The 24056-nt window shown below is 43.6% G+C and overlaps 1 protein-coding gene across 3 annotated transcripts in view; it reads left to right on the forward strand.

Moving 5' to 3' along the window:
• The window catches only part of LOC138763967 (dihydropyrimidine dehydrogenase [NADP(+)]-like), a 1056199-nt gene that overhangs the window by 789551 nt on the left and 242592 nt on the right, over positions 1-24056 (forward strand). For all 3 annotated transcript variants that reach the window (XM_069939063.1, XM_069939062.1, XM_069939064.1), the window contains exon 14: positions 7356-7520. In XM_069939063.1, the coding sequence (XP_069795164.1) occupies positions 7356-7520 (165 nt within the window). The remainder of the gene's footprint in view (positions 1-7355; positions 7521-24056) is intronic.

Genomic DNA, 24056 nt, shown 5'->3' on the forward strand with positions numbered 1-24056 from the left:
CACCCGCACATGGTGCTTTCCTTGGATGCCTCAGCTATGGCAGTGGGGGGGTGGTTCTGGAACAGTGGCTCGATAGACAATGGTGCCCACTGGCCTTTTTCAACAAGCAGCTGTGCCCACCGGAGCTCAAATACAGCACCTTCGACTGGGAGCTCCTTGTGCTATATTTAGCCATCCGCCATTTCTGCAACTTCCTCGAGGGCAGGCCATTCACAGCCTTCACGGATCAGAAGCCCCTTGGCGATGGCCAAGGCTCCATGGTCCGCTAGACAGCACCGCCACCTCTCGTACGTGTCTGAGTTCACGACTGACATCCGACACAGAGCCAGCAAGGTCAATCTAGTAGCGGATGCACTCTCCCATCCAGCCATCAACATTCTTGCACCAGGCCTGGATTACAATCAGTTGGCTCAGGCATAGAGGAATGATGCGGAGACGCGGGCCTTGTGGTCCGCCATCTCGGGCCAAACTCAAGGATGTCCGGGTGCCCAGCAGCCCAGACACATTGTTCTGCGACATCTAAACAGTCACACCGTGCCCAGTGGCCCCATCGCACTGGAGGGTGAAGGTCTTCAGTCTAATCCATGACCTCACTCACCCAGCAGTAAAGATAACTGCACGGATGGTCGTGGAGCGGTTTGTGTAGAACGGGCTGAAGAAGGAGGTGGCGGAACTGGCCAGGAACTGTATCAGGTGTCAGACCTCCAAGGTCCAGCGACACATTCGAGCCCCCATTCAGAACTTCGACCCAGAGGTTCGCAGATTCCAACACATCCACTTTGATGTCGTCGAGCCCCTGCCAGTGTCCAAGGAGGCTCGTTACCTCCTCACAGTGGTTGATCAGGCCACAAGGTGGCCGGAGGCCATCCTGATTAAGGAGGCCTCCACTGAGACAGGCATCAGAACTCTGGTCAGCCAATGGATCACCCGTTTCGGAGTCCCGGAGCACATCACTAGTGACAGAGGGGCGCAGTTCACATCTGCCCTGTGGACTCAGATGGTGAAGCTCCTGCGGGGTCAACGTCCACCACACCACAGCATACCACCCGCAGTCCAACGGGTTGGTGGAGAGGTTCCTCAGGCACCTGAAGGCATCGCTTATGGCCAGGCTCTCTGGACCAGACTGGGCGGACGAACTACCCTGGGTCCTCCTCTGGATTAGGACGGCACCCAAGGAGGACCTGCAGGCTTCAGCAGTGGAAATGGTCTATGGCGCACTGCTTTCCCTGCCGGGTGAGTTTTTCAGCCCAGACCCTGACACCACGGCCACTGACAAAAACCTGCTGGTGGACCTACACAACGATTCACCTCCCTAGCTCCCCCACCACCGGCATGCCAAGGCACCCGCCCTTCTCATCTCCCCAAAGAGCTCGACTCGGCCCAGTTCATTTTCATGTGGAGGGGACCACAAGGTGCACCGCTACAGCGACCGTACGAGGGGCCGTACAATGTCTTGCACCGGTCCGGCGGAACCTGGACGTTGGAGGGAGAGTGGAACTTTTTTTACGGTGGACTGCCTGAAGGCGATCCATCTGGATTTATCACAGCCGCTGCAGACGGCAGGGCCGGCCGCCAAAGCAACAGGACGCGTAGCCAGTTGTGTGGGGCACAGATCCTCATGGCGAACTGGCGCCGCTTGTATGGCCACGTGGCGGGGCAGCCATGGGGAAATTACATCATTATAGGTTTCTCTCTGACTCCAGCATCCCTTCCAGTGCGCAGCCTGGGCACCGATTCTGATGTCACAATGCACCAGGTGACTGAGCTCCTGCTGCCCTTAAAGGGGCACGCTGAATTTGAATTAAAACTACATTATTTATTGAAGTTTATGGCAGTGGACCAAATCTCCTTTGCAGCCTTGATGAGGGACAAACATGATGTCATGACGATATATCGAGGTGCAACAGCCCGCTACCTGGCAAGCGAACTGGCACTCAAAATGGAGGACTTCACTTGCCAGGAGCCTGCACAGTGGGTACCACAGCCAATCAAAGGCCAGCACACCGGTGACATCACGTCCGCCCACAGCAGTGGGAATACCGGGCCCAGTGGTAGGAAGCTGGGTCTATAAAAGCAGGGCTGGGGAGATGAATAAATCAGTCTTGACTTCACTCGCACCCGTGTGTGTGAGTCATTCTTTCTCTCCAGTAGTGTCGCGCTACATTGGTGACCTCGACTGATCCAAACGGAATTTGGACCCGAAGATGACCAACCCGTCTATGCTTCACGCAGTTTGATAAAACTGCCAATGTTTTGGACATCGCAACCACTAGTGTGGTTCGAACAGGCAGAAGTTCAATTTCAACTGTGGAAGATCTCCACCGATTCCATGAAGCAATGCCACGTGTTGAGCTCGCTAGCTCAAAACACTGCAGCAAGGGTCATTAATTTCCTACAGCAGCCTCCAGCACATTGGTAGAGCAAGTCGCTAGGCCCCGCAAGCAGCGACAATTGACGGAAAGCCAAGTGAACTCTCCCGAAGCAAGGCAAAAATTAGCCTGAGGGCTGCCCACATTGAGGCAACGCTCTATACCATCTTCTGAAGTCCAAATAAGCATGTGAACAAAATGCTGGTCTTGCCAGTGACTGCTTCATACAACACACAGAAAGAAAATTACTGTATATTTCAGCATTTAAATCGAGTTGTGAAATTTTTAAAAAAATTCCCAAAAACTGGTTGTTGACTTAAACACCAGATATATTTTTGAGAAATTCACCAAAAAAAACCCAAATTGATGTCAATTCGGCATACAAGTCGATGCTGGAAGCAACTCCCAATTGCCGTTGCCGCTGAACCCCGACACCTCCCTACCGCTGGGCGCCACCATGATCACACCTACCTGGAACCCTGAGGTCACTGTCGCCACTCCTGCCTGATAGGCCGAGGTTTCTGCTCCAGCCTGGAGCATGATGTCACCACTCCAGCTCCGTGGGCTATTTCCATTGTTGTCTGATAGGCCGAGGTTTTTTTTTACTTACTTAATTTACAGCTCAGTTACTTCCAATTTAGGTGTTTTTAAAAAAAAATTGGGTAGTTCCTGGGAGGCCCGGACAACCCAAAAAAAATGGGGCTCGACTTGTATGCCAGATATACCATAAAACCCTTAAAATTAGGCTGAAAAAATGGAGTCAATTCTTGGATCTACCCCTGGAGTTGAGGAATCTGTTCTATATGCCTCCTTTGATGGGGTGGGCACATTCTCAGAAATAGGCACTCAGGGGGATGAGCACATTCTGACTTTCACCTTCACTTGATGGCACTGAAAAGCACCAGAGGTTTTGCAATGGAAATACAATCTTTCATGAAAAATTAACAAAAGAGAGAGAAGATGAATATGGGAAAGTGATGTCAATAAATATGACTCCAAAGCCCTATCTCTCCTCAAGTCTGTGATGAACATTATGACCAACAGGGCGGGGAGCATGCTTTTGGCTGCATCAGTTCACTCATGAAGTTCCAGATAGGCTCCTCCTTAAAGTCCCTGCAATGCAGGCAGAGGATTTGCTTGCTTCAAAAGGAATTGCATCCTTCATTGTTGAAACGGCCTGTAACCAGCTACAGTCAATGCAATGTTTTAATTCAAAGCTTGGTCAGAAATGTTGTGGTGAATTCATTAGGAGGATGGTTTTAATTTTTTTTAATTTAAATTTACATTTAGACCTACAGCACTGTTACAGGCCATTTCAGGCCACGAGTCCCTGCCGTTCAATTTGCATCCAATTAAACTACACACCCGGTACATTTTTGAATGGTGGGAGGAAGCCAGAGCCTCTGAGGAAACCCCACACAAACGCGAGGAGAAATTCACTTGGCCCGTCTCAAACTCCTTGAAGAAGCGCGGAATTCAAACCCCAATCCCGATCGCTGGCACTGTAAAGGCATTGCGCTAACCACCACGCCAATTGTGTCACCCAGGCAAGGCACAGATCTACTTCATAGTTAACAAGCTCATTTCAATAGCAGCACACTAGCAAAGCATTGTACAGTGGCTGCCAGATACCTACGATGCTATTGATTGAGACAATTACTGGTGTACTGAAGGCAAGGTCTCACTGTCTTAACATCTATCACTGCAGTGTGTTTGCACATAAGGTTGGCATCACAGCTGCAAAATATGCTTTCAAAAATTTAGTCGCAAAATGAGATTGCTGAAAAATGTGCATCTCATCAGGATATGGAATGAGTAATCTGATGACGCCTCTTTACCGGGACAAAGGTAGACATTTCATTAGCGAGATAATTTTATCATTATGTCTCGGCAACCTATTTCCACATATTCTTGATATAAATATCTCTCGGCACCATTATATCTTTGAAAGTTTGTTGAAGAACAGGCCCAGGATAAACCTAACAACAGTCATTGAACGTTCACTAGGTAAAGAGAGCCCTAGCAAGCAGAAGGGCTGATGTTAGAAAAAAAAATTGGGAAAGAAAGCTCTAAGGATTCTGAAGTTAGAAACAGGAGATTTGAGCCTTTAGGTTTGCAGTCTTTCTTCCCTATTTTTTTTTAAAGCAGTTTCTGGTTTACTTTGAGCTTTTGAGCTCGCTGTTTCGGTCTGACATGCAAGGCTGGAGTTGTAGGGTGCATCAGAAAAGAAGTGCCTGTGTGGCATTACCAATTCCAGGTAGAAGAATTGAAAAAAACAAAAATGCTGGAGGATCTCAGCCAGGTCATGCACCGTCCATGGAAGGTAAAGATATATTACCAATTTTTGGGGGTCTGAGCCCTTCTTTGTATGAGCAAGGAGCAGGTAGGTGCCTGAATAAAAAGGCTGGGGGAGGAGGAAAGCAACGGCATGAGGAGGAGCACCAGCCAACAGGCAAAAAGGGCTGCATTCATCTCCAACAGAAGCCTCAGGCTTTTGGATGACACACCTCATTGGCAACATCGATGAGTTGGCTTTCAGGAGTGGAGGGCTGGTACAGGGGCGCAAGAGGAACAACCCGGGTCTCAATGCAGACAAGACAAAGGAGATTAATTTTTTGGACTTCAGGATCACTCCCCACTACGTATCGATAGCTGCGTCATTGAGAGAGAGTGGGGACCACAAAGTTCCTTCGTGTCCTTTTAAAAGATGACTTATCCTGGACCCACAAAAGCCTCCTCAATAGTCAGGAAGACTCAGCAACGCCTACACTTCGTTAGAAGGTAGAGGAGGGCAAGGCTACCCACCATCCTAACAACATTGTATAGGTGTTCTGTCTTTTTTGCGTCAGAGTGTGGTATAGTAGTTGTAAAGTATCTGATTGGAGGTCACTATGAGTTCGAATCAAGAGTTTGTGAACTGCGCGGGTTTCCTCTGGGTCCTCCCACCCTCCAAAAGATTTATGGAGTTAGTCAGGAAATTGAGTGTAATTGGATGGCACAGGTTTCAATGGGCAGAATCATCTTCTACCACATTGTAAATCAGTTTTAAAAATGTAATCTGCAAGCCTTCTAGTCTCATCTCTATTTTCAGTTAATCTCGCATGCATCCTCCTTTGCAATCCCTCCTAGTTTATTTCTCCTGCCCCACCTGATTCCATCTGCCTATCATCCACATGTTTAATCCACTAGTTGAAGAACTTGCTCATTAACTCCAGTAGAGTTGCTGTTATATCACACACCAGATGAGAACAAGTCTATTCCCTTGTCAACAAAAACAGTGCCTACAATTTATTAGAAAGTTGAACAGTATTCTTTGTAAAAACACAGAAATGCTGGAAGAACTCAGCAGATCTCGCAGCATCTATAGGAGGCAAAGATAGATAACCGACGTTTTTGGGCCTGGTTCTATATCGGCCTCCCGTGGACACCCCAAGACCTGCTGAGTTCCTCCAGCATTTCTGTGTTTCTACCATAATCACAGCATCTGCAGACTTTTATTTTTCACCCCTATTTGTAAACTGGCTACAAACCTTTGGTTACTTTCCATTGTCTCGTGTAATTGGAGGCTTGCATTTAAATATTTCATAGGAGTAAAGAATTCAAAGTATGAATGACTTGAATGAAAACGATCATAAATTCTACCTGGTCTAAAATTAGCATAGGTGTTATGGCAATATCATTTTGATGCATGCAAGGTACTTTTTCCAATCTTTGCAAATACAAGAGGCTTCTGAACACTTCACTATCATTCCCAGCACTCGCTTTAAATCTACATCATTTTAATTCTCAAGACTTTGCATCATTTCTGCTGCCAAGTTATCTTTTTGCCCTGGTTTACCAATTAAGGTTAATGTTGAGGCTAATTTAAAGTTGAAGTAGTAATTTTACTTGCCCTTTGGTCCTGTAACTGTCAAATAACAATGCTGAAGTGTACATCAGAGTGTCTAACCTTTGAACTGTATGCAAAGTATTCGCACATTGGGAGATGTATAATTACATCTTGGGTTACTTAGAGAAAACAGGATCAACATCATTTTCATCTCAAAATGCCTGCAGGTCTTTTCAGTAATTGTGAATGTTTGAACTTTTATCTATGATTTTATTGTGCACTTTGCAACATTCTGCATAATGGCAATGTTCGTATGATATGAAACCCAGTTGCAGCATGTGCAATCTTCAGAAGAGCTGAATTTTTAAAGACATAGCCTTCATCTCATCACATTTCCAAACTTTAACTTGCAATCTACTAGTGACTAGATTAAAAAACCTAACAAGTTAGCAAAATAACAGAGCTTATTAAAATAATGCATTTTTTATTTACTTTGCTGGGGCATACAAATCAAAATAGATATTCCCTCCTTTTGTATGTGGCAATTATAGAATGTTGTTGATAGCACTAATACAGACAGAACACACTAGATTAAATTGTTTCTTGTTTTATATGATCTAGCTTGGGCTCCATATGACATTTTGCTTTTGCTGTATATACCAGTAGCTCATTTATTAGATGCCTACCATAAATCTGACATTTGTTTAGGTGGACAAGTACAAATAAGACTAAAATTAAATGTCCTTCTCGCTTTACTGGACCCCCACCTGTACCACTAAGCCAAAAACAACTGCTGTGAATCCTCCACCCTGCGGCTGCAATTTCCATTACATTATCACCTGGTAATACTCTTGCCTCTGTGAGCTATGGGTTGTTAGTTCAGGCCCCACTCGAGAAAATAATGAAGCACGGTATGGATGCTAGAAAGCTGCGGTGAAAACTATAAATATGGGAGTTTCTCAGACAGCATCGGAGCAAAAGACAACAACTTTCCATCAGAACAAAAGCAAGTTAGAAATCAACTTGCATTTTTTTTTGTTAAAGGAATGCTTGTGATGTTGGGAAAACAAAGAGAAACTGAATCTCACAAAATGTCAAATGGATAACTTTAACGTTGCCATGGATTGCTAACTGATTCGTTCATTTATATTTAACAGGACATTGTGACCAATGTTTCTCCAAGAATTTTATGTGGAATGACTTCTGGCCCAGTTTATGGACCTGGACAAAGCTCTTTCGTCAACATAGAACTCATCAGTGAGAAAACATGTGCTTATTGGTGCAAAAGCATCACAGAATTGAAGGGTGATTTTCCAAATAATGTGAGTATCAAAACCAGCGTGAATTTATCTTGTCCAGTTGTCCTTGTATTTACTGGACATGGGCTATTTATTTACAAATTTTCATCTTGGATTTCCAAATATAAATATTCTTAAATTATTTTGCATCCACATTTTATAACCTGCCAAACATCAGTTCCTCTGATGTTTTATGTATATGGAATATGAGGTAGAGAGTAAGGCAGTTGTTCATTGTCTGTAGATTTTTTTGAAGCAGCCATGTTATAACCATATAACCATTGCCTTTCGAGTCCGCACCGGTTCACTGATTTTGTGCGCCCTCTTATTTAATAAAATAATTGATATAATTTATGCTGGGCAGTTTTGCAAGTATCTACCACGAGGAATGGAATCTTTAGGATTTGCTACTTTCTGGCAGATGTTACTTGTAGGTTAGGATAAAAGAGTAACCTATGAAACAGTTCATAAATTTTTAAATTAGATTCATGGAAAGGTAGAGCCGGGAAACTTAGGCCGACTGAGTCTGGGCTGAAAATACTGGACAACAAATGTTTTCAAAAGGTTTGCTTCCTGAAAAAAAAAATTGGGGATTATGATAGACAGCATCAAGCAGAATGCAAAGATCATTTCAGATTTGTTGTACCACATAGGAAGTTGAAGAAACATTAAATTAACTTTCATTGAATTTATCATGTTTAATCACATAATGGCGCTGACACATTCCATCAGTTCAACTGACCTAAAAATGTTTAGTTGCTGATTTTCATTTGTGCTCAGCAACTGATGCCTCACGTGATCAGTGTCCAGCAATAGTTGACCAGCAGTGTTGGATTCCAGTGGCCCTGATACTGGTTTTCTGTGGTTGCAATGTCCCGGTGAAACCTTTCGCCATGTTCGTTGCTGACTGCACCAAGATCAGCGGGGAAGACGTCCGAGTGCGAATGGAGAAAAGGAATTTTCAGTGACATGTTGCGCTTCGGGGTTGTGTCTGCTTGAAGAAGATATCGCAAAAAATAGGTTATATCTAAAAAAACAGACCACGATCAGAAAATTTTAAGATGATTTTCGTGATCAGCGACCCAAAATAGCGTTCAGGAAGCACAAACATCATTGCCCTTTGCTATCAAGCACGTGTTACCTTTAACCTCCTCAAATTCTAATCATCATCGACATGCCAGTCTGCAACGTACAGCTTTGAATCTGGAGCACCCACGTGATCACAGGTAGAACGTGCAAACTTCACATCTACAGTAAGGATTGAATCTGAGTCACTGAAGCTGTGAAGCACCAGGCTCTGTGCCTCCACCTCAACTTCACTTGTCATGCAAATAATTCAAATACAAACTTCTCAGAATGAATGGATGCCAGTCTCTGTTAGTTCCAGTTCTGATTGAACTACTTTTACATGTTCTGCCCAGCAGGTCAGGTTTACAGCTTTTAGACAGCTCGATTTGTTTGAAATCCTATGTTAAAACATAAACCCTAAGTATTCAGTCACAGTTGGCATAGCAGTCAACACAATGCTGTTACAGTGTCAATGACCCGGCTTCGGATCCGAATTATCTGTGATGAGTTTGTATATTCTCCTCCAGGTCCTCTGGTTTCCTCCCACTCTTCAAAATGTACGAGAGTTGTAGGTTAATTGGGTATAATAAGGCGGCCCGAGCTTGTGGCTGGCAGGGCCTGTTAACATGCTGTACGTCTAAATTTAAAAGATTCTCAGCTTTTTAATGCACTGCACAATACAACATTGCTCACTGAATGCAACCTGAGTGCACAGAACATAATCTGAACTGAGCCCTTGCGGGATATTTCTTTCTTTGGCTTGGCAATATATTTAATGAACCTGCCTCTACTGCCCTCTGTGGCAATGAATTCCACAGATTCACCACCCTCTGGGTCAAGAAATTCCTCCTCATCTCGGTCCTAAATGGTTTGCCTATTATCCTCAAACCATGGCCCCGGGTTCTGGACTCCCCCACCATCAGAAACATCCCATCTGCATCCATTCTGTCCAGTCCTGCCAGAATTTTATAGGTCTCTATGAGATCCCCTCTCAATCTTCTAAACTCCAGCGAGTACAATCCCAATTTGCGCAATTTTTCCTCATAAGTCATTCCTGCCATTCCAGGTATCAGCCTGGTGAATCGTCTCTGCATTCCCTCCATTGCAAGAACATCCTTCCTTAGATAAGGTGACCAAAACTGCACACAATACTCCAGGTGTGGTCTCACCAAGGCCCTGTACAGCTGCAGTAAGGTATCCTTGTTCCTCTACTCAAACCCTCTTGATATGAAGGCCAACATACCATTTGCCTTTTTAACCACCTGCAGTACCTTCATGCTCGCCTTCAGAGACTGATGTACAAGTACCCCTAGGTCTCTCTGCACTTCCCCATCTCTTAATCTATTGCCATTCAAATAGTAATCTGCCCTCTGGTTTGTATTACCAAAGTGGATAACCTCACATTTATCCACATTGTAGTGCATTTGCCATGTATCTGCCCAGTCCCTCAATTTATCCAAATCACACTGGAGCTTCCTGACCCCCTCTTCCATGCACACAACCCCTCCTAGCTTAGTGTCATCTGCAAATTTGGAGATATTACATCCAATCCCCTCATCCAGATCATTAATGTAAATTGTGAACAGCTGGGGTCCCATTACAGATCCCTGTGGTACCCCTCTGGTCACCGCCTGCCACTCAGAAAACGAGCCATTTATCCCAACTCTCTGTCTTCTACCTGCCAGCCAGTTCTCAATCCACATCAATACTTTGCCCCCAATCCCATGAGCCTTGATTTTGGAAGCCAGTCGTTTATGCGGGACCTTATCGAAGGCCTTTTGGAAGTCCAGGTACACCACATCCACTGGCTCTCCCCCATCTATTTTACCTGTCACCATCTCAAAGAATTCCAATAGATTTTTCAAGCACGATTTACCTTTTGTAAATCCATGTTGACTCCGTCTGATCCCTTCTCTGCCAGTCATATGCTCCACTATTACATCCTTAATAATGGATTCCATCATTTTGCCCACTACTGATGTAAGGCTCACAGGCCGATAATTCCCCACTTTTTCTCTACCCCCCTTTTTAAATAGTGGGTACTGATCCTGAGTCTATCGAGTTCTGGAAAATAATTCTTAAAGCATCTGCTATCTGAATGGCCACTTCCTTGAGTACCCTAGGATGTAGATTATCAGGCCTTTGGGATTTATCTGCCTTCAATCCCATCAATTTCCCCAATACCATGTCCTTAGAGATACTGATTTCTTTCAGTTCCTCCCTTGCATTAGTCTCTATGTTTCCCAACACCTTGGGAGGTTATTTGTATCCTCTCTTGTGAAAACAGAACTAAAGTAAGAATTTAATTGGTCTGCCATTTCCTTATTCCCCTGATTCTGACTGCAAGGGACCTACTCTGGATTTCACCAATCTTTTCCTCTTGACATATTTATAAAAGCTTTTGCAGTCGGTTTTTATATTTGATGCAAGCTTACTTTCGTAATTTATTTTTGCTCTCTTGATTAATCCCTTTGTCCTCCTTTGGTGCATCTTGAACTGCTCCCAGTCTTCGGTTGCGGTACTTTTTTTGGCCAATTGATATGCTCTCTCTTTGGACCCAATGCTGTCTCTAATTTCCCTTGTTATCCACGGTTGAGTCACATTTTTTGGTTTATTTTTGCCGAACTCCTCGAGTACTTTTGAGTATTACTCTACAATCGCAGCTTTTCGCACTTACCTGCTTTACTCTGCTTGCTAATTCATGCTACCTGACTCAAAAGCTGAAAGCTGGCACTATATTGGTACTGTACTAATCAGACATCATTTTTTGAATCTTTGAATGAGTATTGGTCGAGGACCCCTTATTAGAAGTTCTGAAATCCGAAATGCTCCAAAATCGGAAACTTTTTGAGCGCCGAAACGACGCCTTAAGCGGACGCCAGTTTGTTACCAACCATCGTCACCGTCAGACCAACGTGCATTACTCACTGTGCTTTTTGCCATCCAGCAGATTTTCTAGTATTTGGTGCTGCATTTATCTTCTTTTGCAAGCAGAGATGAAGTGTTTTTTTTTTGGTAAGTACAAAACATTATTCACATTATTAAACATATTATTCCAAAGTCTGAAAAAAAATTAAAAATCTGAAACACTTCTGATCCCATGCATTTCAGATAAGGGGTACTCGATCGTATTTGATTTTGATCCAAATAACTTATTTTAGACAGTTCTGCAAGAGTCAATTTTGGATACCCTAAGTGCAGTCTCTGGTCTAAAATGGCAAGCCAATGCAATATGAGTACCCAGAATTCATATTGTATATCTGAATCGAGCCCTTGAAGGATCATATGGAAAACACTGTGTGTATGACACTGATCTCATTAATATGCAACACTGCGTTAGATATATGTCAAGGAGGAAGTTCTGCCTGTCTGTTGTCATATGATTTAATGTTCGTCCTCCCATTGTGAAATTCACTGAGCTGCCTAATACCCTCTCTTAATCCTAAACAGATGTAGCACGAATAAAAGCTCTCACGACTGGAGGAAGAACAAATGCTTTTATTATGGGTAGAGTCTTCGGAAGGGTTCTGAGTTTAGGCGGCAAACCAGGATTATATGTGAGCAGATGGGGGAAGAGCCGGGAGGAAGAGCCAGCCATCAGCACAACACACTATCAGTGAATCCCAGTTCACTGCATTCACCCCCTTCCTACAGTATTTAGGGTCTGTGATGAAGACAGAGAACATGGGTTCAGAAAAAAATTTGAGAAATATAGTTATTTAGAAATTGACAGATTTAAGTGGTCTGGGGATACTGGTGGAGTGCCTTGGGCTCCTTGGATCTCCTGGGTCCCTTTTGAGGGAGAAATGGTGGGTGGGTCTCCAGCTCAACAGTGGAAATGCACGTTCCTCTTGAACCGGATCCCCCGAGGCCCTGACTGGGGGTAGCAAGAATGAGCTCCGTGGCTCGCAGGGCCCTTGAGACAACCGACCCTCTGTTCCGGCAAGTGCCAGATCCCTGATGGAGATGGTGTCCTCCCTGCCATCCAAGTACTTCACATAGGCGTACGTGGAATTGGTATGGAACAGTTTCACTCTTTCCACCATGGGGTCAGTCTTGCTTCTCCTCCTGTGCTTTCTGAGAAGCACCAGATCAGGAGTGGTGAGCCAGATTGGGAGTGTAGTTCTTGATGCCAACCTTCTTTTGAAATTGAATAGGAGCTCATGAGGAGTAGTGTTGGTCGCAGTACATAGTAGCGACCAGATGGAATGGAGCGCCCTAAGGAGGACTTCCTGCCAGCATGAGTCTGGAAGGCCTTTTGACTTCAGGCCCACTTTGCACCCTTCCAGACTATGGTATTCTCATTTTCAACCTGCCCATTCACCCGGGCGTTGTAGTTAATAGTCCTGTTAGACGCAATGCCCCTCGCCAGCAGGTACTGACATAGCTCGTCACTCATAAAGGATGAGCCCCGGTTGCTGTGAATATAACTGGGTTACCCAAACAGGGCAAAAATGAAGTCTAGGGCCTTTATGACTATGAAGTGGACGTGTTTGGACATGGAATGGTGAACGGGAAGTGGGAGAACTCGTCAATGACAGAGAGGAAGAAAATGTTCCCGTTCGTGGAGGGGAGAGGTCCCTTAAAATCAACACTGAGCCGTTCGAAAGGCCTGGATGATTTCATCAGGTGTGCCTTTGCAGGTGGTAGAAATGCAGCTTGCACTCCACACAGACCTGGCAAAACCTGGTCATTACCCTGACATCTTCCATGGAGAGAGGCAGATTGCACGACTTGAGTCATGAAGGTGACCCCTGGATGGCAGGGGTCATTAAGGGCTCCTGGCCGATAGGCAATGTCATAATTTTAGGTGGAGAGTTTGATCCTCCACCAAGCAATCTTGTCAATTTGATTTTACCCCTTGACATTATTAAACATGAGTGTGACTGAGCACTAATCAGTGAGGAGTGTAAATTTCCTACCAGTCAGGTAGTGTCTCCAGTGCCTCATGGCTTCTACAATGGCTTGAGCCCTTTTCCACAGGTGGGTTCCGGAGTTCGTGGCCTTGTAATGTCTGAGAAAAAAATTCAACTAGCCTGCCCGCCTGGTTGAAGGTAACAACCAGGGCTACGTCCAAAGCCTCACTTTCCTTTTGGAAAGGTACATTCTTGTCCATTGCCTGCATGGCCGCTTTCGCAATGTGATTTTGGAGGTAGTTAAAAGCTGTTTGTGCTTCAGCCGAGAGGGGGAAATTAGTGGCTTTTAAGAGAGTGCGAACCTTATCAGCATATTGCGGGATCCACTGGGCATAATATGAGACAAACCCCAGGCATCTCCTCAAAGCCTTTGTGATCCTGGGAACAGGAAGCTCTAACAGGGGGTGCATCCTATTAGGATCAGGGCCACTAATGATGCCATTCTCCACCACATAGTCCAGGATAGCAAGACATTTAGTCCTGAATACACACTTGTAGGAGTTATAAGTTAGGTTCAGGGTTTTCGCTGCATGGAGAAAACTCTGGAGGTTGGCATCATGGTCTTCCAAGGTGTGGCCACAGATGGTGACATTATCGAAGTAGGGGAAGGTAGCCTTCAACCCATACTCATTCACCATTCTGTCCATCTGCTTCTGGAAGATAGAAACCCCGTTAATAATATCGAAAGGGACCCTTTGGAATTGATAGATGACTGTTAGCCTCAAATGTCATATATGGACGGTCCTTAGAAGGGAATGGCAGCTGGTGATAAGCAGCTTTCAGGTTGATGGTCGAATAGACCCGATTCTGCGCAATATCATTCACCACGTCTGAAGTTTGATGGAGGGGGTATGCGTCCAGGATTGTGTACCGATTAATAGTTCGGCTATAGTCAAATACTAGCCTGGACTTGTTTTCCCCTTTTACCATTAACACTTGTTCTCTCCTTGGGCGGGTGCTAGGTTTGATGATATCTTCATTGAGCAAACGTTGTGTCTCAGACATCATGAAATCTCGGTCTGTTGTGCTGTATCTCCTGCTCTTGGTAGCAATGGGTTTGCAGTCTGGGGACAGATTCGGGAAGAGAGGTAGGGAGTCGATATTCAGTGTGGAGAGGCTGCTTGTGGGTTCTGATTTTAAGGGTCCTCCGTTTTGAACCATTACAGGGGGGAGGGGACCACAGTATTCCAAGGGCACACTTTTAAGGTGATGCAAGAAGTCCAGACTCAACAACAATGGAGTACACAATTCATCAAGTATATACGGATGAAATTTACATAATTCCTTCACTTCAAACAACAGATGTACTATACAATGTTGTTGAATGCGCGTAGAATGCAACTGAGATGCAAGGAAAATGCGGTAATTGGAAAGATTCATCTTTACATTGTATTCTTGCACAGTCCATGAGTCTATGAAGCTTTCAGCGGAGCCTGTGTCGTTTAGGCATTTTGTGGAATGTCTGTTTACCTTCATAGTCACAATGGAGTTGCTGAGCTGCTGAGGTCTGTCCTGATCTAGGACCATCGAGGCCAGGACACCGGAGACTCCATACTCCTCACTCGAGTGGCCCCCACTGTCCTAGGTTGCCCTGTATGGGTAAGATGGCGTCGACCACATGGCGCAGCAAGATGGCCGCCCTCCTTCCTCCTCTGACGATGATGGTGCCGAGTTTAAATTCGGGTCATCGCAAGATGGCCACTGAGCCTCTTTGTGCCGGTTCCTTACTGCCACCATCTGTCAGTGCGCAACAAGTGGGCTCGGGTGAATTCGGGACAGATGGCTTGGAGCTGGAATCGAATCCAGGAGCGGTGCAGGTCATGGACTTCCCCAGGCTTCCCCTCGTGCAGCAAACGCTTACCCAATGCCCTTTCTTGCCACAGCTGGAACACACTGAGTCTTTAGCTGGGCAATGAGATTGGGGATGCTGTTCTTGCCGCAGATAAAGCACTCCCTAGCATGGGAAGCGGCATCCATTAGGACTGGAGTAGTGGGAGCAGCCAGTCCTTGGGAAGGAGTCACCTGGGTGGGGGAGCTCGCTAACATCAAGGTCGTCGTTCTTGAGCTTGGCCTGTTCCAGTGATTTGGCCAGCTCGATGTGGCTAGCCAGGTCCTTCTTTCCCGACTCAAGCAGTTGTTGCCTCATGTCCCTCGACCGGACCCCCACAACTAGACTGTCCTGGATCTGAAGAACAGATGTGTAGCCCATAGCCCCTTCATACCTGCACTTCTTGGCAAGTGTCCACAGATCCAGCAAGTAGTCATCAATGGTCTCTCCTGGCTGTTGGAGATGCAGAGTGAGTCGGTGCCTCGCTAGGACCTCATTTTGTGACTTCAGATACCTAGCCTCCAATGCCTACATGGCAGCATCATATGTAGTGCAGTTCCTGATAACTGAATACCTTTTCATTCCTACCCTCAAAATGAGTGCAGACCTCCTGAGTTCATCAGTGTGGAAGAACACTCTGGTCGCTTTCAGGCCTGGAAGCAGTCTAGCCAGTGTGTGAATGTCTCAGCCACGTCGGGGGACAGAAGGTCTATCAGCAGTGTACCTGGCTTGAGTAGCGGTTCCATCATTTAGGGAAAAAGCTAATAAAATTGTAGTGTAAATAAAAGCTCTCACAACTGGAGGAAGAGCAAATGTTTTTACAAGGTTATAACCATGAGTAGGGCTTCACAGTAGTCTTCAGAAGGGTTCTGAGTTTAGGCGGGAAACGAGGGTTATATGTGAGCTGATGGGGGCGGAGCCAGCCATCAGCACAACACATGGCCAGTGAATCCCAGTATTTTTTTAAAGGGATCATTTTTTAGATTGGTTGCAAACTCAATTCTGCTGGCTGATGCCGCAAATCTGCAAGTGTTTTGTGCACTCATTGGCTTTTGAACTTTCTGAGGGTCACGTGAGTAGTGGATAATAAGCTGAAAGACTTGATACAGTTTCTTTCTTTGGCTTGGCTTCGCGGACGAAGATTTATGGAGGGGGTAAAAGTCCATGTCAGCTGCAGGCTCGATTGTGGCTGACAAGTCCGATGCGGGACAGGCAGACACGATTGCAGCGGTTGCAGGGGAAAATTGGTTGGTTGGGGTTGGGTGTTGGGCTTTTCCTCCTTTGTCTTTTGTCAGTGAGGTGGGCTCTGCGGTCTTCTTCAAAGGAGGTTGCTGCCCGCCGAACTGTGAGGCCCCAAGATGCACGGTTTGAGGCGATATCAGCCCACTGGCGGTGGTCAATGTGGCAGGCTCCAAGAGATTTCTTTAGGCAGTCCTTGTACCTCTTCTTTGGTGCACCTCTGTCACGGTGGCCAGTGGAGAGCTCGCCATATAACACGATCTTGGGAAGGCGATGGTCCTCCATTCTGGAGACGTGACCCACCCAGCGCAGCTGGATCTTCAGCAGCGTGGACTCGATGCTGTCGGCCTCTGCCATCTCGAGTACTTCGATGTTAGGGATGAAGTCGCTCCAATGAATTTTGAGGATGGAGCGGAGACAACGCTGGTGGAAGCGTTCTAGGAGCCGTAGGTGATGCCGGTAGAGGACCCATGATTCGGAGCCGAACAGGAGTGTGGGTATGACAACGGCTCTGTATACGCTAATCTTTGTGAGATTTTTCAGTTGGTTGTTTTTCCAGACTCTTTTGTGTAGTCTTCCAAAGACACTATTTGCCTTGGCGAGTCTGTTGTCTATCTCGTTGTTGATCCTTGCATCTGATGAAATGGTGCAGCCGAGATAGGTAAACTGGATGACCGTTTTGAGTTTTGTGTGCCCAATGGAGATGTGGGGGGCTGGTAGTCATGGTGGGGAGCTGGCTGATGGAGGACCTCAGTTTTCTTCAGGCTGACTTCCACGCCAAACATTTTGGCAGTTTCCGCAAAACAGGACGTCAAGCGCTGAAGAGCTGGCTCTGAATGGGCAACTAAAGCGGCATCGTCTGCAAAGAGTAGTTCACGGACAAGTTTCTCTTGTGTCTTGGTGTGAGCTTGCAGGCGCCTCAGATTGAAGAGACTGCCATCCGTGCGGTACCGGATGTAAACAGCGTCTTCATTGTTGAGGTCTTTCATGGCTTGGTTCAGCATCATGCTGAAGAAGATTGAAAAGAGGGTTGGTGTGAGAACACAGCCTTGCTTCACGCCATTGTTAATGGAGAAGGGTTCAGAGAGCTCATTGCTGTATCTGACCCGACCTTGTTGGTTTTCGTGCAGTTGGATAATCATGTTGAGGAATTTTGGGGGGCATCCGATGCGCTCTAGTATTTGCCAAAGCCCTTTCCTGCTCATGGTGTCGAAGGCTTTGGTGAGGTCAACAAAGGTGATGTAGAGTCCTTTGTTTTGTTCTCTACACTTTTCTTGGAGCTGTCTGAGGGCAAAGACCATGTCAGTAGTTCCTCTGTTCGCGCAAAAACCACACTGTGATTCTGGGAGAATATTCTCGGCAACACTACGTATTATTCTATTTAGGAGAATCCTAGCGAAGATTTATTGTCATACACATTGCACAATGTACATATGTACTGAAATTGTTACGTTCTGCAGCCGAATAAATACGTAAAAAATCTTATAATAGTACGCTCCATTGAATTAAAAGAGATAATAAATACATTGAGTCATAATCAACATTCACAGTAATCCAAGTGCGGAAAGAGTGACTTGCAATAGTGCAGTCTTTTTGTGGTGTTGGAGCCATCTGTGATTTATTGTGCCAGGGGGAGGTTCAAGAACCTGATAACTGTTCAAAATGAAATGTTCTTGAACCTAGAAATGTAGAAATGCTGGTCTTCTGTACCTTCTCCCCCAACCTGAAAAGGGATTATTTTATGATGCTGCCTGCCTTCTTGAAGTAATGTCTCACGTGGATGTCTGCAATGGACGTGAGGACAGAGCCTGTGATGGACTTGGCTATGTTTGCTATCTTCTAGACCCTTCTGAGGTTCTGTACACTTGAATCACCAAACCAAGCTGTGGTACAACTTGTCAGCATACAGAGTGTCAATTTGATAAGAGTATCTGCCTGTCGAGCCTGCAGCTGACGTGGATATTACCCCTCCATTAATCTTCATCCGCGAAACCAAGCCAAAGAAAGAAGATCCAATGACATATTAAAACTCCTCAGACCCTTTATACTTTTTTTCTCTCTTACTTTAATGTACTGTACAACCATTTATTTTTTTTTATTCTCTTTTGATTACTGTAATTATCATTTGGAAATTATTCTATATTATAATGTACTGTATACAAAACTATAAATAAAATTTAAAAAGACTCCTCTCAGACTCTTCAGGAAGTAGAGGTCTTCTTCGCAGTTGCCTCAATTTGCTGTCTCCAGGAGAGGTCATCTGAAATATGGACTTTCAGGAAAGGTTCTGACCCTCTCCATCTCCTTCCCATTCGCAGTTGCCTCAATTTGCTGTCTCCAGGACAGGTCGTCTGAAATATGGACTTTCAGGAAAGGTTCTGACCCTCTCCATCTCCTTCCCATTCGCAGTTGCCTCAATTTGCTGTCTCCAGGAGAGGTCGTCTGAAATATGGACTTTCAGGAAAGGTTCTGACCCTCTCCATCTCCTTCCCATCAATGCAGACAGGTGTGTGGTCCCTCGGCTTCTGCTTCCTAAATCAACAATAAGCCTCTTGGTCTTGGTGATGTCAAGAACAAGACCATTGTTCTGGCACCACCCTGATTTTAAGGCTTCAGCATGAACCCATTCTTCCCAATTATGATTGGCATTCCCATCAGTTATAATATGACTATGAGAATAGAGCATAGAGGGCGGGGGTGGGGGGAATTAAAAAAACCCACTGGAAGGGGAGGAGGAAAAGCAAAGGAAGTCTCAGTTGCCATATTTTTCGAGACAGTGAGAGGAAGTAAGTCTTCCGAGTGAATTGCATCCAGGAACAAGGTGTGAGAAGGCATTTGCGCTGCAATGAGGAAGTACAAAGCTATTTGAATGTTGTACAAAGCTATTTCAGAGGGGGATTAAGAGTCCATCTTGTTTTTTTTTCTAGATTAATTCAGAATCAGAGCCAGAATTTATTCTCATGGACATGTCACAAAATTCATTGTTTTGTAGCAGCGTCACAGTTTAAACATTTATATAAACTACTTTAAAAAATAAATAAATAAAATGAAAACCGTGCAAGAAAAAGTCAAAACTAAGGCAGTGACTTTAGTTCATTGATCATTCAGGAATTTGATGGCAGCGGGGAATAAGCCGTCGTTCACCCACTGAGTGCTCGTCCTCAAGTTCCTGTACCTTTTTCCCGATGGTAGCAGAGTGAAGAAGGTGTTGGGGGTCTTTGAAGATAGAGGCTTTTTTCTTAAGACCAAGTTTCTTGTAGATGACCTGGATGGAGTGAAGGCTGGTGCCTGTGATGTCAGAGGCCGAGTTAACAACCTTCAGGAGTTTTTTTCTGGTCCAGAGCATTGGCACCTCAATACTAGACAGTGATGCAACCAGCCAGAATGCTCTCCATGGTACACCTGTACAAGTTTACAAGAGTCTTTGGCGATAAACCGAATCTCCTCAGACACCTCACATAGCCACTGGCAGGCCTTCTTCATGATTGCATCGACATGGAGGCTCCGGGACTGATCTATGGAGACGTTGACGTTCAGGAATTTTATGTTTTAACCCTCTCCACTGCTGACCCCTGATGAGGACTGGTTCATGTTCTCCTGACTTCCTCCTCAAGTCCATAATCATCTCCTTGGTTTTGCAAGGTTGTTAGAGTGGCACCACTCAATAAGTTGATCTCTCTCCCTCCTGTACGCTTCCTCCTTACAATTTGTGATTCAGCTGATCATTTAGGACAAAGATAGTACATTTCCTCCACTGATGGACATTAAGATGCCAACTGGGTCTTTACAGCATGACCTGGTTGGCTTGTTGAATTTAACTCCAGATTACTAATTACATGTAAAAATCACATTTGAACTTAGGTCTTGGGATTGTCAGTTCATCCCTCTGGATTTTAGTATAATTTCCACTTTCTCTGGAAGGAGCAGAACACCTATTTTTTTCTTTGTAAGCTTATCCCTTAAAACAACATCTCCATATATATTTTACCAAGAAAAAATACTGTTGCCTTGATGTACGTAGAAAAGATTATTTCTAGTTCAAAATGCAAGTCTGTAATTCTATTGTGTAATTTAGTCCTGGAGTTTCTTGCTCTTTTTGTCAGATAAAAATATTTCCAACCAGAATTGCTTAGACCTGGTAATCAATGATCCATTGACATGGTAAGAATTTTGTGAGTTTAATACTTTCACCAAATGCAATAAATGAAAAAAAATGCAGTTTTATTTTATGAGTAATTTCACAGAAGATAGACCACAGAAGCAAACTATTACCTCCAGTTTGTTTCAGCATTTATCTGCCAGTATCTGTCTCCACCTTGAATCTCTTCCTTTGATACCATCAACATAATTCGAACTTGAACTTTATCATCTTCCTATTCTGTCTCTCCCACATTTATTTCGCTTCCCCTGAAATGCATGTACCTTTTAGCAGTAATTTTCATACGACTGTCTAACATGAGATGTACGAATGTCTGAATTTATGAAGCTCTTCTGTTTATAGCTCCTTGTTTGCAATTGTCAGGAGATCAACATTTTCTCCACACAACAAAGTCACTTTCTCTTTGAATCCCACCCATTCTTAGGCAACCTGGCCATTATGCTATTTAAAAGGTAAATTGGTGTGAATTAAATTCAGAAATGTAAGTCCACTTGATACCCGTAATTGTCCTTTTAGTTAGAGGTGAATTCTGCCACACTGCATGAGAAGATTTGATTTATTTTTATCAAAGGTGCTAAAGAGCTATGGTATAAACACGAAAGGGACTCTCAGCATTCAGTTGCAAATGAAGTTGAGGATTTCTTTTCATTGCTCAGTCATTTAATGGACCCACAAAAAACAAAATCAAAAACAATTAAATATTTTCCTTCTGGATGAAAAGATCTCAGTGCTTTACCATCAACTGTAATGTTCATGAAAAAATATTGATGTTCCTGGTTTTCAGGTATTCCTGTCATCCACTTTCTGTGGTAACCCAGTTTAAATACATTAAAAAAAAAGCATGACATTCAGCCTTCTGCTTTGTCCCTGGTGTGCATTTTCAGCTTTTACTCTCCACACACACACTCACATATAGTTTCATTAATTTTCCTTATGAGCCCCTTGTTTTGTTTCTTGCCCCTCATCATTCTTGATGTACCTTCTTCTGTAATGATATCAATAAAATACAGCTACCTGCTTCTTAACAATAAAGATGATTTGAATTTTGATTTGTTTTTTTTTTGCAATGCAATATTTTGCGTGATAACTTGCTTAATTGTTTTCAGCTAAGCTGCTCACAATTTTCAACAGGAACCAGTATATCAGTCTGTTTCCATTTGTCAGTACATGGAAGATGATTTTTGTTTAGCAGACAACTGTGAAATTCTTTATTAAGAAAAATGCTATTTCTTTTGTAATGTGGTTCATTATTTTCCTCTAACACCTAACATGCAATGATTTGCTGCTTGAATAAATGCTAACAGTACATATTTGAGTGCATCTTATATTAATGAATATAAACTGAGATGTTATTGCAAATAAAAGTTTGTTAACTGATGTGTCCCAGTACAAAATCTCCAAACGCTTCTGAGCGCAGACATTTATGAGAACACAAATATTTTTCAGATCGCTGAATATAATGTTTGAATAAAATTATATGGTTGATATTTGATTTTAATGTTGAAGCAATGCCAGGCAGTGAGGGCCATTTGCATCTTTGACATAGGAAACCTAATTAGACCAGTAACTCTGTCACCTTCACTGACCAATTAATGTTTGAAATACTCGCGGCTTAGCTTCAGTTTATTAAATTTGATCTAACTAAAAATCTAGGTTTGTAAAAAAATCATCAATTCTTTTGTCACATACTGCAGACTTAAAAGTGGTAATTTGCTGTAATCACATGCATTTCTGTCTATATTATCTTTGGAAGTGCATAGAAAAGATTTCCAACCTTGTTTTAAATATAAGCCATACAAAATTGAAGGTCAGGGATTAATACTTTAAAAAAATTATTCATAAAAGAAAATTTTATAATAAGAAGTCTTATAGGTCATGGCTGTCAGCTATTCTGCATTGATTGTCTTTATCATTTCATAGAATCTACTTATTACACTGGCACAGAAAGAATAGATTTATTGGGTGAAGAACATTGTACTTAATGTTTAATATGTTCATATCTGCGTAGATTGACAGTTTCTGCACAAGAGAATTCCCAAAGGGAAGAAACAATACTGGTGTCGCTGGATGGCATCACTTACTTCATGCTTCTGTTATTAAATTGATAACAAGATAATTTCTATGCTTTGCAGAGACATAACAGAATTTACAGCTGTTAACTCTCTCAATAATGGTCTTTTCCATTATGTGGAAGGGAGTAGCTCGAGTGTGAGCAGAGGTGAGTGGGAGTAACATATCCCACGTTATTGTTTTTTCTGATTTTGACACAATGAAAATGCAAAAGTAAAATGGTGTTCGATGCTACCATCTGAAATTGCATTCAGTCCTTTGTTCCCTTTGTCTAGTTGAAAATTATGTGAACATACACAGCACAATAACTTGAAATACGTTTTCTTATCTTTTAATGTAGGGAAGTGCATGCTCCTTCTGACTATGCTTTGCTGTGGATAATCAGCTGCTATGTTCACAGGGAGAAAAATCATTAAAATGCATGCCCAGTGCTCTTTGTAGTTTTTCATGATTATTGCTGCAATTTGCATAGTAATTCAGAACTGGGAGGATATGAAGGCAATATTTGTAAATAATAATTTGGTGTCTGCATTTACACCTTTGGAACCTGAAATAGTTCAAGGCTGATCATTTGAAAGTAGATTGGCTGCAGAAGTGGCTCATTGCATTTCTGGAATGTTCAAGGGTGGAACGGAAGGCAAAGAAATGGGAGAAGTTAATAGGGAGGTGGAAATGTCCATGACTACACTAAAAGAGCCAAGGAATGGGAGAGACTTGTTCAGCGAAAACACTATCTTCATAGAATCAGAACTGGAGAGACTTGATCAGATATAAGCTTAGGACAAATGGAAATTATTAAGTATGCCAACGATTGGAATTAAATGTAAAAAAGCGTAATGTAAGGTGTTTCAGATATTTCAAATGACTGTTGTATTTCTCTAATACTCTGACCACTGTGTCCCAAACCATAGACATATGTAGCCACTGAGGTTAATATTAGTATCCCGACTCCTAACATTAAATGGCAAGAGATTACATACTGAAAATAAAACAAGTAAATGCTCAGCTGGTCAAGCAACATCTGTATTGGTTCTGATGGTTTATTCACCTGAAATATTTTGTTTTGACAGACGTTACCTGATGTGCTGAACATATCCAGCAGTTTGTGGATAATTATTTAATATCCTTCCATTCTCAATTTTTAAGCCATCATTAAATTTAATTATTTAAAAAAAAATTTTAGACATACAACAGCATAACTGGCCCTTTTGGCTCACAAGCCAAATAACCCAATTAACCTACAGTACCCAGTGGAAGGGAACTGGAGCTCCTGGAGGAAA

Source organism: Narcine bancroftii, chromosome 5 (genome assembly GCF_036971445.1).
Source record: "Narcine bancroftii isolate sNarBan1 chromosome 5, sNarBan1.hap1, whole genome shotgun sequence".
In the NCBI taxonomy this organism is placed as follows: Eukaryota; Metazoa; Chordata; class Chondrichthyes; order Torpediniformes; family Narcinidae; genus Narcine; species Narcine bancroftii.